Raw genomic sequence first — 17,830 nt, 5'->3', positions numbered from 1 at the left:
CAACGAACTTAAATCGCATATTCGTACTCCAAAAGAAAGCTCTTCGACATATAGCCAATGTAGATTACCACGCTCATACTAAACCACTTTTTCATCGTTTTAATTTAGTTTCTACTCACAATCTTTACTCGTATCATCTGGCGATAAAATATAAACAAAGCATCAACAATCCTGGAAATTTATTAGCTTCCCTTGCAGACCTGACAATTCGAACACCGATACATGACACTCGTAGCATGGAACCCTGGCAAATACCATTTTCGAGAACATCCTATGGGGAGCAAATGCTTCGCTGTTCTCTTCCTATGCTAATAAATTATCTACACAAGCAGACATTAACGATAAAAAATAGTAACAGAACAAGGCTCCGCAACTTTTTTGTACATGTCGAATAACAACTTTCTAAGAAAATGTAAAATTCACTTATATGTTGATAAGATTGTTTTCTTCTCATTTGTACGCCTGTGCTATTGTAAACTAGTTATTATCTTGTTATGTATAATTGATTCTATTGTTTATTTGTCGACTTGTCACCTTCGCTGTGCCTTGTTAAAGGGGGCCCGAACCCCCATCAAGTGGACTAGCTTCCACTTTTTGTTCGGGCCTCCTTCCAATGTTCTTTGGAAAAATAAACATGATTTTGATTTGATTTGATTTGATCTTGTTAAATGGTCGACCGATGTGGCATTCCAATGGTGACCGGAGAATGTCAAAGGCAAGGGACCATATAAATAAATGCCAACAAATTCAAAAGGTGCGTCCAGGCAAGGGAGAGGTTGTAGTAAACCAGCAGGAGGGGATGACGAGCATTTGCAGTGCTGACATGACGCACAAGAGGCAATGCATTTGGCCACCGTTGTGGATAGGCCAGGCAAGAAACAGCAGGTCTTGATGCGGTCGTAATTCTTCTGGAAGCCTAAGTGGCCAGCCGATATGTTGTCGTGAAGTGCCTCTAATACTTGCAGGCGAAGGCAGCAAGGTAGAACTGGGACCCACCGGTGACCTGTTGGGTAGAAAACGTAGCGGCGTGGCACGCAACCTTGAAGGCGGAATTGTCGAAGTTGGCGTAGCAAGCGACTGTTGGGTGTTTCAGCGAACCCACTAAGGCAATCCATGAGAATTCGACAGTAGGAGTCGGCCCGCTAAAGCAAGACGAAATCAGAGCATGATGAAAGCGTAACTTGGTCCTGGGGTGTTATCAAGAGCTGGTGTTAGGCAGGCATAGCATCGGAACAACGTGGTGGGGAAAGCGACAGCGCGTTACCTGGAGAGCGCGAGAGAGGGCAGCGAGACAATGTGTCTGCATCACAATGACTTTTTCCAGACTTGTACGTTATTGTAAAGTCATATTCCTGCAAGCGGAATACCCAGCGTCCTAAGTGTCCTGACATGTTTTTCATTGACAGCCAACACAGAGCACGATGGTCGGTGACGATGGTGAAGTGAGAGCCGTAAAGGTATGCGCGAAATTTCTGAATCAACCAAATGATAGCCAGGCACTCTTGCTCTGTAATGGTGTAGTTACGCTCAGTTGGAGAAAGTGTTCGGCTGGCATATGCTACGACTTGCTCTTTAGAGGCTGCATTACGTTGCAGAAGTACTGCGCCAATACCTTGTGCGCTTGCGTCAGTATGGATTATGGTGAGGCCTCGATCATCGAAGTGGCGAAGCAGTGGTCTGGAAGTAAGATGTTGCTTGAGAGCTTGCAAAGCCGACTCGCAGTCATTAGTCCATGTGAAAGAGGTACTGGTAAGAAGTAGCTTGTTTGGAGGAGCCGCTACTGCAGCGAAGTTTTATAAGTCGACGACAATATGACGCCAAACCAAGGAAACTACGTAGATCTTTCTATTGCGGGGGCGAGGAAACTGGAGAACACTAATCTTTTCGGGGTCTGGCTGGATGCCATCTCTTGAGACGACGTGGACCAATATTTTGATTGTCTTGCTTGCAAATTTGCATTTTTTTTATTGATCTGGAGACCAGCATCTGCAAGGCACTTGAGAACTTCGTCTAATCGATGAAGATGTTGGCTGAAGTTAGACGAAAAGATGACAATATTGTCCAGATAACAGAGGCAGGTCTTCGATTTTAGTCCACAAAGTACGCTATCTATCATATGCTCAAATGTGGTAGGAGCATTACAAAGACCAAGAGGTATCACATTAAATTCATAAAGTCCATCTGGTGTAGCGAATGTGGTCTTTTCTTTGTCAGTCTCATTCATCGGAATTTGACAATATCCTGATCGAAGATCAAGGCTGGAGAAATACTCCGCCCCTTGTTGTGTGTCCAAAGCGTCGTCAATGCAAGGTATCGGATATACGTCCTTGCGTGTGATCTTATTGAGCGCTCGATAATTGATGCAAAAGCTAACGGAGCCATCTTTTTTATTTACCAGAACCATGGAAGAAGCCCAGGGGCTAGGAGAAGCCCGTGTTATCTTGTGCGCAAGCATGTCAGCAACCTGTTGTTGAATGACCTTTCGTTCGGATGGCGATACACGATCGGGGCGTTGTATTATAGCGGAACCATCAGTTTCGATGCAATGTGTAGCCACAGAAGTTTGGCTCAACACAGAGGAACAGCTATCAAAACAGGCTTTGTGCTTCGCCACGACCACCAGTAAGGCTTCGGACTGCGCGGCTCTTAGGTCAGAATCAAGAGCAGCTAGCGGAAGGAAAGAATAATCCTAACCTGAGATTGGTGCTGGGAACCAAGAAGGGCAAAGTGTGACTATAGAGATAGGTTGAGTGTTGGCTAGGGCTGCCACAGTCATCCCTTTGGGCAGCATCACAGGATCTGGGGTCGTGTTGCAAGCAGACAGAATGGCGCGGCCATGTGAAAACCGGACAAGACAGGCGGCAATGAGAATTCTGTGAGGAGCACAGCGGAAAGAAGGGGCGACTAGAGCATCTCCATCGGCGACCCGACCGGATGTTATAGCTACAACATCTTCATGACCAAGACGCAAGACGTAGTCTACAGCGATGGCCAAGTTCACGCATGGAGGTGAAGAGCCTGGAAGAGGTGCAAGTGCTGTATCCATGATATGGACAACTTCCTCTCAAAAAGAAATGAAGGCTGAAGCAGAATGGAGGAAGTGCCAACCCAGTATAAGTTCGTGGATACACTTTGGAAGGATGATAAACTCAATGTGGTGGCGAATCCCGTCGATGAGAACACGAGCAGTACACTGCACGTCGGGGTGAATGAATGCATTATTAGCACCATGCAAAATAGGTCCAAGATAAGGCGTTTTTATTTTCCGGAGCTGTGAACACAGATCACTACGAAGAACAGAAACAGTGGCACCGGTATAGATGAGAGCTGATGCGGGAACATCTGCAACAGTTACATAAAGCATGTTGGCTGGGCGAATAGGAGGAATTTTCAAAGACTGATAGGAAGCAGTTTCCCCTCCAAAAACTGCAACAGTTAGTTTCCCAAGTAGTGGTCAGCAAGAAGGGAAGTGGGGCGAAGTGGTGATGGAGAGCACCGGCAAGGCAAAGGAGAACGACGTCTGGCCGAACGAGAACTATGAGGCAGATTGGGAGCAGCTGGAGGAGACGGAGAACGCTGCTGAGAGAACGAGAACGATCCGGGATAGTAGGCGTCTGGTCGCTGAGTGCGGTCTCTCTCATGCCAGCATAACCTCACCTTTCATCCTGCTGGCGACGGTGGCAGAAGCAAGATATATGGCCGCGTATACCACAGTAAAAACAAACCAGACGAGGTGGACGCCACTGAGGGTAGGATGGTGCAGCAAGTGCTCTGGTTCGCATCAAAGCCAAATGGTCATAGGTAACGTCAGTAGGTAGGGGTGGGTAGTGAAGCAACATCTGCATAGATAGGTGTGGGGCGCGCTACCGGAGCAAAATGAGTCGTGGATGTAGTCATCGCTGTCAACTCTTGCTTTACGACCCCGACAAGTCAAGGGGGGGGCACAGGCAGCAGGTGAACGCCTCAGGTGTTGTATTTGAAGCTCTTCGCGGATGATGGTGCAGATGAGAGCACGTAGATCTGAATAATGGGGAACGTGAGGATCGCTGCTGTCATGTTGAAGACAGACTGCAGCTCGTCTAGGCGCTGACACGAAGTGATGTCTTAGACAGAAACCGGATTTTGCATGATTAGGGCGTTGAACGCGAGACCCAATGCCTTTTAATATGTGTCGAATTCGTTCGGCTTCCATCATGCTAGTGTTCGCACGGTGGCACAGAGCCAAGACATCCTTTATGTATGAGGTGTAAGACTCTTGTGGAAGTTGGGAAGCGCGTGCCCAGCTTCTGTTTGGCGACTTCTGCACGGCCAGACGAGGAAGCGAAGATTTGCCGCAGCTTGGAGGTAAACGTGGACCAATCCGCGATGTCGGATTCGTGGTTGGAATACATCTTTGCAACATTGGTCAAGTAGAATGCGACATGCCTCAATTTCTGGGTGTCGTTCCACTTATTGCAAGAACTGACGCGGTCGTAGTGGTTGATCCAATCGTCGACGTCATCCCTGTAGTGGAGTCGCTCAAAGACAGGGGGATCGTGTTGAGGGCTCGTCACAGTCCAAGAGGGCACCGCAGGCGGAGTCGGCTATGTGGTAGGGTTAGAGGCGCTGGAAGAGCCGGGGTTCAAAATCTGCATCGTTGTCGGGGCAGCCGGGCACAGGCAGCAACCGGAACGTAGCTCCAGGGAGGATGGCAACGCGAGAGGATGTTGGTATCTTGACATACCTCCACCACTTTACAAGTCAAGCGCTTTTTATTCCAAAAAGAAAACGCCCCAGCTCATGGGCGAAGTAGAAGAACAGGGAAGATGATGATGGCTATGTACAAGTGAAAAAGACGAAGTATGTTAATAGTGCTTACAATATCTAGGTTTGTAAGTAAAAATATGTTTACTGAACATGGGCCGTGAATGCAGAAAGGTCCGCAGCAATGAGCACCGGTTCAGGTCGAGCACTGTCCCGTGCTCTGCTGGCAATCCTGCTTGCACTTCGGATGTCCTCCACTCCTTCATTACGTGTGTAACAACCACCAGTGCTGTGGCTATAGTGAGCTGTAGGGCTAGCTTTTGTTTATCATGCATGGCTTCTTGATTGGTAGCAGTAAGGTACACCTCAAAGCATTGTATGAGTAGCGTCCATTCAGCTTACAAGTTGCCAGCCTTGCGCATAAGTCGTGCTTCAAACATTGATGCCACATGGTGGCCCTCGGTTGCTCACACCTCAGTAAATTGTGATTGGCAGTGTTATACTGGCGCTCTTCATAAATTTTGTTACTTTGGTCACAAGAACATTTCTAGCTCTGTTTGTGTCGTTCTCAACCTAGTGTGAATAGAGTATGAAAGTTTTTATATTGAATTCTGGGTAGTACGTGCCAAAACCATGATTTGATCATGAAGCACGCCATTTTAATTTTTTTATTGCATTAGTCCTGTGTTGGAGATTGGATAAGCGACCAACACCAATACATGCCATGATGCAACATCAAGACATGCCATGATGCAATACCAATACATGCCATGATGCAACATCAAGACATGCCTTGATACAACAGAAATGCATAATAGAGGTAGAGGGTGCACTGCATGAAAAAGGTAACCATGGAAGACACGTAAGATGAGCTGAAAAAATGCTATCTTTGTTTTGTACAACATCCTTTTGGTACTGTACAGCTCATTTTCTCTGCCGCCTTTCCTCTGTGACTTCAGTTTTCACCTTTTGTTCTTTGTTGTACTGTCTGTTATGTTTTTGCAGGGCAAATGTGCCAAGTTGTTTTGTAACTGCTGTTGACACATTTAGAGAATAAATTGTTTTCATTGGCAGCCTACTATTCTTTCTTGTTTCTCTGTCACAACAATCTGTGCCCTTCAACATTGACACACAACATTTGCTCAAATCATTTAGTGCAGTTCTTATAACTGAGTATTGACATTCCAGCTTGAACAACACATTCCAGCTTGAACAAGCAAATGAGACTAATGATCATGAACCACCTCTCAGTTAACATACCATGAATTATACTCAAAACATTTCACATGAAATATGTAAGCCAACTAAGCAGCCATCCATCATACTTCTGTTTTTGCCAAACTTACCAATCACCATCTCAAAGAGCTGTTGCCCTTCCTAAAACATGAATCTGAGCAGTTTTTTCCATGTCAGTGTGGATTCACCTAGAGTTACTGATACGCTTGGCTGAAGTTACACTGCCTGCTTATGATCCTCACTACTTTTATCATTAATATTTTTACTCGAAAACATAAGAAAATAGAGGTGACAATGAATACACATGGCTAAAAGGTGAGAATTTTATTGTCCTTAGATCTGGCAATTGTTCCTTCTGCAAACTATGTATGGAGCTAAACTGGAGCGAAATTACCATTTAGGTAAGACATGCTTTCACATTCAGTAGGATAGTCAATTCAAGGTGTGGCTAGTTTTCTTTATTTAGATTTGTAGGGAAGTGAGCATCGGCATATGCGCACGTCTTAGTTCTGTGTACATGCAGTCCAGTTAATATTATTGTGTTAATGTTTACAGCTTACAAACACTCACAGATTAGACAAGTTGGCACCAGGCCAGCAAGTTAGTTTTTTGATAGCTACATGAAATAAGTGCAGGACATATGCAAGTTATCTATTTTTCACACTTTAATGTGTTTACACCAAGACAAGTCAATAGTGTGCAGGAGACCGACATATTCAGGCATGCCTTGTAGCAAGGAATTTTTTAAGGTACTGTCACGCACTGGCTGGAGCGCTCAAGATGGCAGAAAAAAATGCAACAAATGAAAATAAAGCTTTATTTTGGCAAGCTTGTGCCCAACAGGAAAGCCAAGTATAAGTCATCAGCAGTGATGACAGCAAATGTATTCTGCAATCATAATATGAAATCCCACAGGCTTCAGCTGTCGTCATTTATCTCAATATCATCACACTTTCATAAGTAATGGCAGCGATGGGGTAAATTGCAGAACAAATACAATCATCTTCAAACTTGCACATAAGATCATATGACGAACCCACTTTCCTTGAAAGAACGAGAGTACTCAAGACACGTGCACAATCTGACTTCTGAATCTGAGTGCATCATCATGCGACAGTATAACAGAAGCTAGAGCTCATTTGCCCAGTGTCAGATACATGGAATAGTATGTGAACACAATGTTAAAAGTATTTGGCCAATGGAGCCTCATGGTACGGCATGCAGCCAACTATGTTAGGGCATATTTTAATACTAATATGATGTGGCAATTCAATATTAAGGAGTTGAAGAACAAGGCTGAGGTCAGTGCCCTGCAGCACACGGGATGAGACACATGCAAAAGGTGAGTTATTTCAGTTACAGGACTTATTACAGTTACAGGGACACTAAAGCAAATATTAAGTCAAGCAAAAGTGATGGATCAGTGCTTGAGAATCTCTAAGGCATCAAAAACTGCACCTAGAGTCAACCAGGTATTAATTATATGAGAGTTAAATTCAAGGTAAATAAAAATATGTTTACACATTGTATCTTTTAGCAGTTTAAGAGAGTAAACCCATACTTCAACTAAATTGCTTGTATTTTTTTCAAAAGACCCAAACCGATGACCACAGAGTTGAATGCACTACTTCAAAAAGGTAAAAAGAAGCCAAGTAAATCATCAATTTTGGCACAGCATGGTACAAAATGATCACAAAAGAGTACTAGAGACATTAATCACATGAGTGAAACAGTGAAATCTAGCGCAGAAAACGTTTCTAGATGAAACAGGTAGGGTACATAAAGCTATGGCCACTTTATGACAAAAACTGAAATTCGTTGAACGCGGTGCGTATACCGTGCAACGTGGGTTATACCGGTGTCACACGTACACTTCTGATCGCGATCGGGATCGATCTGGATGGAAATTCTCGACTGCGATTGGCTCTCTCGCGCATTTTGTGCAAAGGAGCCAATCCCGACCGAGAAATTCGATCCGGATCGAGCTTGATCGCGATCAAAAGTGCGCCGTGTGACACCCGCATTACAAAAACGGCTAAAGGCCCAACCACACGCAGCCCGGGATACGCGTCTCGCTACGCGTACACGTAAGCGTACGCGTCTGCGTGCGCGTACGCGGGTGATGAAGGGAAGGGCGTCCAGCCACACGATACGCGCACACGTGCGCGCTTCGCTGCGCGTAGCACAGGGCTGACAGACCAGCGGCCCAGCGATGACGGAAACGGTCGTCTTTGGCTTTGAGAAAAGTTTATCTTTAATTTCATTATGGCTAGCCATTTTTATTTAACTTATCAATGTTAGAGCTAGTACATTGTTTTTAAGTTGATAAATCACGCTGTTCCTATATATACATCCTTATGTCAAGAAAAGCTACGTCAATTATCAACATCACGCGCGATAGCGTCTGCTTGCTCACAACTGCAGCTGACATCTGCGCGCGACCACGCCCGACGTTGCTGCCGAGCTCTTGCTTAGCCGCTTGCTTCGCCGGTATCAGCGTTCTCTCCCCGCAATGTACACCACATGAGAAAGAAGCTTTTGCTGCTGCTGCTCTTGCAAAGGCGGCGGGAGCGCAGAAAGCGTCTGCGGCCTCTGCGGTGACGTTGGTGGGTCCGCCCAGTCTTTCAACTGCGTAAAGAAGAAGGACTTTACGGCTGTGAGTAACTTCTTTCCTTTCGATGATCTACAATGGTAGAACTAGGAGCCAGTGTTTGGACATGGGGACTTATCTTCGTTAGGACAGCAATTACTTATCAGCGTTTTTAAGTGCGCGCATAAGTGAAAGGGTTAAAGTAGTAATGCGGGGATCGTACTCGCAGCGCGCGAACGCCCAATTCGCAGAACAGCATCGCGTCGTCGGTGCAAGGTTCGTCCAGGTTGACAGCACCGATCGAAACGATAACGTGACGTACGCGAACAGGGGGAACGACAAGAGCAGGGTGTAGTTCGGAAAGCGCGAAAGCATAGGCGAAGATCGGGCTGATTAGCCGCCGGAAGCATACAGATAGTATATTGGATACGTGGTGACACCTCACGACGATTCAACCGCCGTCTGTCTAACCCGTGAATGCCTTACGACATACGGTCATTAACTGTTCAGCTTCACAGGGGAAGAAGCGCTTGATTCCATTTAACAGACAATCCGTAATACTAATTTGGAGTTCCCTTCATTATTAACAGTAGACCATACTGTTTACACAGAGCTTGTGTAGCACCCTCTTTTCTTGCACAAAATTTGTAAGGATAAAGTTTTGTAACACATTTTCTGCTATTCGATATTTGATTTGATATCCAGATTATTTCTTCTTCATTTGATTCGACTCTAAATCTACTTTTCGGTATTAGCACACCCCTACAAAAAGCTTAGGACTGCTAGTTATATTTGTGCCATTAGATAGCACATAGATTAAAGAACACCTTTTTACACGTGTTGGTTGTCTTATATGAAGCTTGTGGACGAGATGCAATTTCCTATATTTTCTGTCTCTCAGAAGTATGACTGTAGAATATGAAGTGTTATGTAATTAAATTGTGACCTGGGGGGCAGGTTAAAATTTTGTGCGACTAATTTCGAAGTTTCTTGGCAGTGGCCGCACCATTTTAATATACCGTTGACTGGCTCTCCTGTTTTGCCGAACCACTGTTTGTATTCAAGCACATAAACAAAGCAGGGGGTAAAATTAATGATGGCTAGTGGCTATACGTGTGTGTCAGGGAAAAGTGTAGAGCTCCTGCTACCTGCGCGTGTATGTGGGCAGGGCATGGTCTTGCTGCCAAGCAATAATGCACCATTTTTTACAGATGCAACGGATACGTCAGGATGACCACGGATTTTTCTACAAGTTCTTTCGCAAGGCGCCGCAGCTCTTGGACAAGCTATTGAGCTTTTTAGCAGAGGACCTCACACGGCAGCACCACATTCGAGAAACCAATGGAGCCTGGAGAATGACTTGCTGTAGCATTGAGGTTGGTAAAGGACAGTTGCCCCTAGAGTAATAATGTGCGATTGGAGGAATACAGAACACCGTTTTATTGTCATTTAATGTACCATTTATTTTATTTTATTTACATATTACTGTTCACCGCCTTTTGGAAGCCAAATCAGGAAGGAGTCACAAAACATTGAAGCAAAACAAAAGAAAGAAGGAAACGACTGACAATGGGCGTGCATAAAAAATACTAATACATAATAACAATAATAATATATTAATAATCATCTTTATTTCTCTCTTTCCACAGAATACAGAATTATACACAACTAACCATTTATTAACTCATAAACAACTAAATAAATGGGACACGAAATGCTGATACAAAACGAGAAATAGTAACGATGGTACTGACAATGTGCGTGAAAAGAAATACAAGAAAAAAATGATCGCATGATCACAGAGACTGAAAGTTTCCACTTACTGCATCACCAGTGTAACAGTTACGGCTAACTCTAAAAAAAACTGCCATCGACTGGCATCGCACAAAAGCTACCTCAGTGCTTTTGACCTTGCGTAACCTGTAAAACATGCACTGAGGTATGCTTGCACATGCAGTATCAAAGGTGGTAGCTAACCTACACAAATGAATTTTGATCGTATGTCACCCGAAAAGGGCCCCTACAGCCATGTAGATCATTGTCAAGAAAAATCATGTCATCATAATTAGTATTCAAACAATCAAGACATGCGTACTAATTTTTTTTTTCAACTTGCATTCAAGCTACTTGGCATCCCGGTAAGACATAAAAGATGTTGCCTTGACTTACTGTGTGGGGATTGAGGCGGCTAGACTCTGCAGTGGTGTGTAAGTCATATAGTGGCAATCGTGCCTGCAAAGTATTAAACAACTGCAGAACAGCATGACAGCCGCATAAATCTCTTACATTTTTTGCAGCTTAAGAAATTTTTTAAAGGTCACATGTTCACGGCTCCCGTCAGGTAGCCCTGCTTCCTGCCAGAGAAGCAGGGTCATACGTATAAGTGTAATTTACACACTGCCTTCAATGTCACTGATTACGTACAAAGACTTTGGCCAAACATCCAATGCAGAACATGCAAAACCAACTCTGGAACTGAGCCACAGAACACAAAGAAAAAAATGCAAGGAATGTGGCTTGTGGATGATAGTTGTGGGAGAGGTAGAGGTTGTCTATGTTGGCAGTGAACCTCGCCTCCTGGCTATGTGGTGGCAAGTCTTTTCCCTTTCTGCTACCTCTTCTAATAATAATAAAACAATTTGAAAAATGCTTGCGCTGCTAGAACGCCCCGACAGGCTTTACAACTTGCAGCATATAACCGAAATTTTCAATGGGGTCTGCTTGAAGGTTCATTACATTTCTTTTTACTTACAGGCATGTACAGGCATCTCTACATGCATGCACAAACTCTACATGCACAGGTGGTGAACTCAAAAAGGTTCATTGCTGCAAGACAGGCTGAATGAGTAAACACAGATGAAAGCGATAAACGTCTGTCTTGCAACAACAAACCTTTAGTTGCAAGTCAGTGCTTTTTTATCGTAGGTGTGTTGCTAAAACATGTTCACACATCTCTACAGCAGCAATGGCCAGCCAACCAGGCCCACAGATATCAACTTTATGAAATTCTTGAATACCGCACAAAAATATGGATACAACACAATGTAAAATGAACAAAAAAGAAGAGCTGAGGGGCTTTGACATGACAACAACAGACAAGGAAACGTATATAAAGCATAGAGGAAAATAACTGTCATCTTATTTGTAATGTCAACATCACAAGGAGAAGGGAAATGAAAGTGGAGAAAATATAACTTGCCACTGGTGGAAGCTAAAACCAAAACCAATTGAGCTGAAGGCTATTCCACCATCAATTTCATAGAATGTTTATGTGTACTAGATTAGGCTCTTGGAGTGTTCTTGCACGAGTAGCACTGGCTAACACTACCAGGGTGAGATCTAGTACATGCACATACAGGCCCAAGAAAGTTTGCAGAGGGATAGCCATTGCTGCAGCTCTACTGGTAAAGAAATGCAAGCATAATTCAAAGGTTGTGGGTTCGTCTCCCATTAGTGGGAAGCTACCTTTTCATATACTTTCATTTTCCTCCTTATTTTTCCATTTCGATATAAAGCAATTAAATTCATCAATGATTTCCTTTTGTTTCATTGTCTCTTGGCTTTATTATACAAAAAGTATACATTAAAAAACATTAATCTTTGAATTACTCTCCTACTTGCATCAATTTAATTTTCAAGTCGAGATGCGTATCCTCACTGACCTCTCTAATGTGTTTGAGCAGAGAGACGGCAAAAGTTCAAGGTCGTCCTGTAGTTTGTATCTTTTGATTGCACTTGAAACATTGCCTAATTCCTCCAATATTAACTGACTCTAATCTTTCTTTTTCCTTTTCCTCCCCCTTGACTTTGCTTCAGAAGCAATGCTTCCTAACGTATCCAGCCTACGGCTGCCTGCTGAAGCCAGCGATGCTCCTGACTGCGGACTGCTGTGGTGTGCCTCAGAATCCTCAGGAACCAGAACTTCTTGAAACATCGGTGATTCAAGAGATTCCAAAATGTCCTGAGACTCCACAGACTCATGCGACGCCGAAGACAGAGTCGATGCTGGCGCTTGAGACTCTTCACTTCACGGTGATGGCGCTTCAAGTGTTGCCAGATCGGAAAACTGGCACATTTTTTGTTAAGATGTCTGCAGCACTTCCCTCCTCACTCGATGGGGGCACTGGTGGAAGGTTGGTGGACATCCTGCATGTGAGCGTAATAAGGTTTGCACATACTGTCAATGTGTAAATAATGTGCCAGTCTGGATGCAAAAATATATGAAGGCTCAAATCCGTCCACATTTGTTTTAGTGTGTGATTTTATTAGAGTACACTGAAGCTCTGAATCAGTTTTGTAGGGACAAAAGTGGCTTGCCTACACAACCAGAATGAACAGTTTCTGCATGCGCGTAAGTGTAGCTTTTGTATCTTTTTCTGTTTTTGCTTGTGATGCATTTAAGCAGTTCTTACAAGATCTGCATGCCAAAAGCCTAGTGATTACTTCTACTGAAAACAGTGCATGATATTTGGAATGTTTCAGTTTTGAAATAATTAGCAGGAAGCATTCCACTACATTTACTCAGTAAAACCACTTAATAAATTTCATGTTGAAAGACCTATGCTTGCACTTTCTAAACATAGAGTACTAGTACTGTTAGGTCTTGCTTTAGCATAAGGCTCTCTCCTGTTCTAGTTTTTCTACTTGAAACGTTCTTGGCTTGTAACTTTGTTTTCCTTTCACTTGTTTGTAAACTTCATCTCATTCTAAACTGTTTTTCTTAACTGAATGTACGTCTAAACAGTGTGAAGCTGTGTACGTAGTAGTCAGTGCATTTGTTGTTTGTATTTTGGAAGTTACGTCTAATAATGTTTGTCTTCTTGCCATCTGCCTTGTAAAGGGTGTTTTGGCCCAGCAAAGCTGACCATAGCGAGCAAACCCTTCCAGAAGGTTTCTTACAGCCAAGCTTTTTTTGCCTCTTCTCTGGACTTTCCTACCGCTGCTCCTACTGTCTTGCCAAATAGCTCGCCTCATACTGATATTAATGTAGACATTGAACCATTGTCATCCCAGCTGACTACTGGCTACTGTGTTGCACGAGTGACCAGTACTGGACGTAATGCAAATACCAATTAAAATAATGCAACTAGATCGTGGTTTTGGCATGCAAAATTTCAATAATCATTTTTTGCACAGTGCGAATGTGTTAAACTGGATCATCTAGTCCTTCCTCAGAAATTTTGCTAAGCAGGAACAGTGTTCTCTACAAACATCGTGAAAGCTTCGCTTAAACCAATAACCACAGCACCTGAGATGTGCAGAATAACCACAGGCTGATAATAAGCAAGGACACTGCTGAGCAGACACAAAATGAATTATCAATTACACAGCTGACAATGTTGTCAGTACTATGGCACATTTATTCCTGCAGCATGATGACACTGAATGAATCCCTAAGCAAGCTAGGTAATATTTGAGGGTCTGTGATGATGCACCGATTTGCACACTGCTGGCAAGCAACAAAATGCAAAATTAAAACTGTGCATTGAAGTGCCCAAGGTACACGTGAATATAGCAACATTCAATACTCAGTTAAATACTGGCCATTGACTTGCACGCTGCCTTCTAGGATCAGTGCACAGAATAAAAAAAACTACTTGCATGTTTTGTGTTTTCTTTTTTTGTGCATCATGCAAGTCCTTTTCTTTTTATTCATCCTGCTAATTTGTATGTGATATTCTCTGTACTTCTCTCTTATGCTTTATTGTTAGGTTTTTAAGTGCTATTTTACTTGTTATTTTGTACCTGTTTTTCTGCTTTCTCTGCTCCCCACTGGAAAGCCAAACTGGCTTTGTGGGTACCTAAATAATAAATATACAAAGCTATTCTTGTACTGCTTGTATGTCCCCTTACCGGATCACATTTAACGAAATATGCGATAATCGGAGCGGCGATGCAGCACAAATATTTTATCGCCAATTAGACAAAGCTGAATATAATGCATACTGTGCGTCGACTTGCTTGTGTATAAGCACTATTTTGAGTCGATTCCCATAAGTGCGGTGCATTGCCAGCTATAATACAAACATACGGCATCGCCGGTCAACGTGGTAAAGGGAAAGCACTAAAATCCCGTGTTTCATTTTTAACACGCCGGCTAAGATGGAAATTTCAAGATCACTTACGGTCTACACTCCATTGCGTAGCGCAGAAACATCATCTGGTCGAAAAACAGCCAGATGACGTCGTTGTGAACGTCGACAGCTGGCACGGCGCGGCTCTTTCCTTTCTGACGTCTTCCCAGGCGCCGAAATTTATTCCCCAGGGACTTCCATCACTTCTGCAGCGCTGTGATAACGTCATCTGCACAGATGAAACGCGTTTTCGACATCTGCGAGTCTGCTGATGAGAGAGGCAGCTTATACCAGTGCCACACAGCTAGGCTTTTGATGGCGTTCGAGCGCGATCAAATTTCTCGATCACGATCGGTTCTACGCATATTGCGCGGTACAGGCAATCGTGATCATCAAATCCGACCCCGATCGGGCTCGATCGCGATTGAAACTGCTCCGCTATGACGCCCGTATAAAATTCCGAGCACTCACCTGTTCGGCAGCGTTGGGCATGACGATCCACGACCACCTCGTCAAGTGCTTGTTCTAGTGGCGCTTGTGTTTCGCCTGCTACCAAAGCGCCGGTCGAGCCTCAACGCAGGCGATCAGCGCTTCGTTGTTGATCGCCTCCATAGCCTCTGTGATCTATCGACACGAAACCAGCGGTGACTCCCGGCGTCTCCGCACGATTCTGAAACTTCAACAACCTTTCCGAACCGCCGGAAGTATACATGCTGCCCACGTGACGTCGGTGCACAAGCTGCCACTTCCGTCGCGTACGCTCAAAATACGCTCAAAATGACGCCCAAGATCAAGACCTCCTTGACGCGCGCGTTTCCTGCGCGTCTGCCCTCTCTAGACGCGTAGGACAGGCGCGTACGGCCTCGCAGACGCGTGACGCGCAGCCAGGCGCGCACGATTCACCGCGTGTGGTTGGGCCTTAAAAGTCTGACTTGGTGTAGCAGAAGTCGCGCGGCGCGGCGCGCAGCAGGCTGAACTTGGCGGCTGGACATAATCGTATTTCGCCACGAAAAACGTGGCTCGCGACTTACAACACCAGTCAGAAGCGCGTCAGCAATTAAAAAACATGTTTCGTGGGCTGATCTGTTTCAAATGCCACAATTTTCACAGTGTATTTGCGACATCTTCAGTGAAGCTGAGACACCAGCATCAAAGGACGGAAGCGTACGCTTCATCTCATGTGAGAAACGCGGATTACTGCACAAGTATAGCGTCCAGTAGCGTCCAGCAGCAAGACGCAGCCGCCACACAGCGAAGCCAAAATATCACACCAAGTTCAGAATAAAAAAAAAAGATGGAAATGCTTACCTCTACACTCTGCGAAGACCCGCAGTATGCGCAAAAACAACACAGTTCTTGCCGAAGACCCAAACGCGCTAAACGGCGGGTCGTTGCCGAGGCATGAAGGCGGCAGACAGTCAAACGGCATCGCCGAAGGCCGGTGGCGAGCTGGCTGAGCAAACTGCGCGCCCAGGCGTAGAACACCTACCTAGTGCCCCAAGTACCTAGAGGAATCTAGGGGATTTAGGGCGCTTGCCGTGGCGCTTCAGCGAAAAAAGTACCCAGAAGCGTGTTACGCGCGAGCGGCGCATGGAGGCGCAGCGGTCGAGCGCTGGGCTCGGACGTAAATAGAAACGCGCCCGGCGTGGAGAGATGTGCAGAGCATTTGTTGATAATTGTTTCAATGAATGTTCCCATGCTTTGACGGCACTGTCGTGATTACCGGTGATACAATTCCGTAACTTTGCTGAAGTAAACTTAAAGAACAGCCGCGCCGTCGCCGAAACGTCGTTGACCTTGGCGAACCTGGCGCATCAGGTAGAGTGCAAAACTTTGTTCACTTTTTGCATTTCTGGCATCTTTGTCGACATTTCGAACGCTTCTTTGAGCGCCGCTTAAGAAGGCGCGGTTGGAGATATTGTTGATCTGAAGGGAAAAAATGGCTGGGGCTTAGCTAAGGTTAAGCCCAGGATGCGAAGGATACTAGCCTTTATTTTAACGCGACAGCGTTAAGGAGCTCGTGTCGCAGAAAAGCCGGTGTCGTCGGCGTCGGCTCAGGCGTGCGTCGCTTGCTCAGGCGCACGTTTCGTTGCAGCGCCGAACGCTGCGTTGCTCGACGCTCACCGCGTCCGGTGCGGGGCGCGTAGTAGCTGCGCCTTATACCCCTTGGCGGGTCGACGGGAACGCTGTCGCGTTCCACTCTTGAAGGCGAAGCTTAAGCGTCCGCTTTGCAGCTGTTATGACGTCATATGGTAGCTACGCGGCCGCGCGCGGCGCAGCAAGGAAGAGCGTGGTTGTGCGGCTAGTATGCTTTGCATAAAAAGTAAATGACGGCTTGGAGGAAGCCAGTTCCAGCGAGGAAATTCATAATACGGAGAGTTGCGTCGAGGCAAATTCAAAAGATAGCTACTGGAGGGAATGGTTCCCGTGATGCATCGCTGCTTGAGACCACGAATCTGAGTGTCAGTTGGATGCAGCCAAAGCCTGCAAGACCTGCCACCGTGTTAATGCCGCCTAAGTGTAGTAACTAAGCATGTAGAAGGCACTGCTGCATTACTGATGGCGGACGCTCACAAGAAATTCAATCTTAGAGCACCGGTTCTCCCTTATTGGTTCTATAAATTTTACTGTGTGCATGTTTGGTTGTGCAAAATTGGCCTCGGTTTAAGTAGGCTCTAGTTTTTCTCCTTACGGTGTCTTTCACGCTTCACAGGCCACACGCACTTGCTTCATGCGTTGCTTCTGCTACTAATATGTGTTTTATAATTCTCCAGTGTAGTAGTAATAATGTACTGCTCCACTTGTGTGCAAATTTCAAGGTGCAGGTGCCATAAGATGGTCATGCCACAAAACACTTGACACGGTATCAGTTTCTAATACTACTTACGCAAGTCTCTTAAGTTTTCTTGGCACTTTGTGAGCCAGCTCACACCATTTCATGTTTGGCCAGCGTGAGCTCTGCGCATCCCTTAGAAGTCCTGCGCTCGCTCGCAAAATTGTTCATGGGCATAAATCGTGCAATGTGTGAAGTGAATCGCGATGGCAAAGCCCTGGTATATTGCACTTATGTCATTTTTAATAGCGACTTTGATTGCCTTACACCTAAGACGAATAACTAAGCCTTTAGCGCATAATTCGGAAAATGTTTGTGAATTGAATTGAAATGGCCAAAAGGCAACCTTGGTAG

At 44.9% G+C, this 17,830-nt stretch overlaps 3 protein-coding genes across 4 annotated transcripts in view; 2 read left to right on the top strand and 1 right to left on the bottom strand.

Annotated features, from left to right (window-relative positions):
* LOC135898601 (uncharacterized) overlaps positions 1–16,283 on the bottom strand; it is an 82,303-nt gene extending 66,020 nt beyond the window's left edge. The window contains exon 1 of the mRNA XM_065427652.2: positions 15,952–16,283. The gene's annotated coding sequence lies outside the window, so the exon portion shown is untranslated. The remainder of the gene's footprint in view (positions 1–15,951) is intronic.
* LOC139050337 (uncharacterized) lies at positions 8,601–13,005 on the top strand. Its single transcript, XM_070526571.1, has 4 exons — positions 8,601–8,635; positions 9,781–9,945; positions 12,386–12,702; positions 12,972–13,005. The coding sequence occupies exons 2-4, from the start codon at positions 9,781–9,783 to the stop codon at positions 13,003–13,005; spliced, it is 516 nt and encodes a 171-aa protein (XP_070382672.1). The 5' UTR covers positions 8,601–8,635.
* The window catches only part of LOC135898616 (uncharacterized protein DDB_G0284671-like), a 72,290-nt gene continuing 70,743 nt past the window's right edge, over positions 16,284–17,830 (top strand). For both annotated transcript variants that reach the window (XM_070526682.1, XM_070526681.1), the window contains exon 1: positions 16,284–16,461. The gene's annotated coding sequence lies outside the window, so the exon portion shown is untranslated. The remainder of the gene's footprint in view (positions 16,462–17,830) is intronic.

This window comes from Dermacentor albipictus, chromosome 10, assembly GCF_038994185.2.
Source record: "Dermacentor albipictus isolate Rhodes 1998 colony chromosome 10, USDA_Dalb.pri_finalv2, whole genome shotgun sequence".
Classification (NCBI taxonomy): Eukaryota; Metazoa; Arthropoda; class Arachnida; order Ixodida; family Ixodidae; genus Dermacentor; species Dermacentor albipictus.
Note: the sequence above shows the minus strand (reverse complement) of the source record. Positions and strands in the feature narration are given on the sequence as shown.

What these genes read in the sequence shown, in the direction of transcription:
- LOC139050337 (XM_070526571.1), top strand. Translation starts at nt 9,781, where the DNA reads ATGCAACGGATACGTCAGGATGACCACGGATTTTTCTACAAGTTCTTT. An exon ending in TGACTTGCTGTAGCATTGAG is followed by an intron (nt 9,946 to 12,385) that starts GTTGGTAAAGGA and finishes ACTTTGCTTCAG; the next exon opens with AAGCAATGCTTCCTAACGTA. An exon ending in GATGGGGGCACTGGTGGAAG is followed by an intron (nt 12,703 to 12,971) that starts GTTGGTGGACAT and finishes GATGCATTTAAG; the next exon opens with CAGTTCTTACAAGATCTGCA.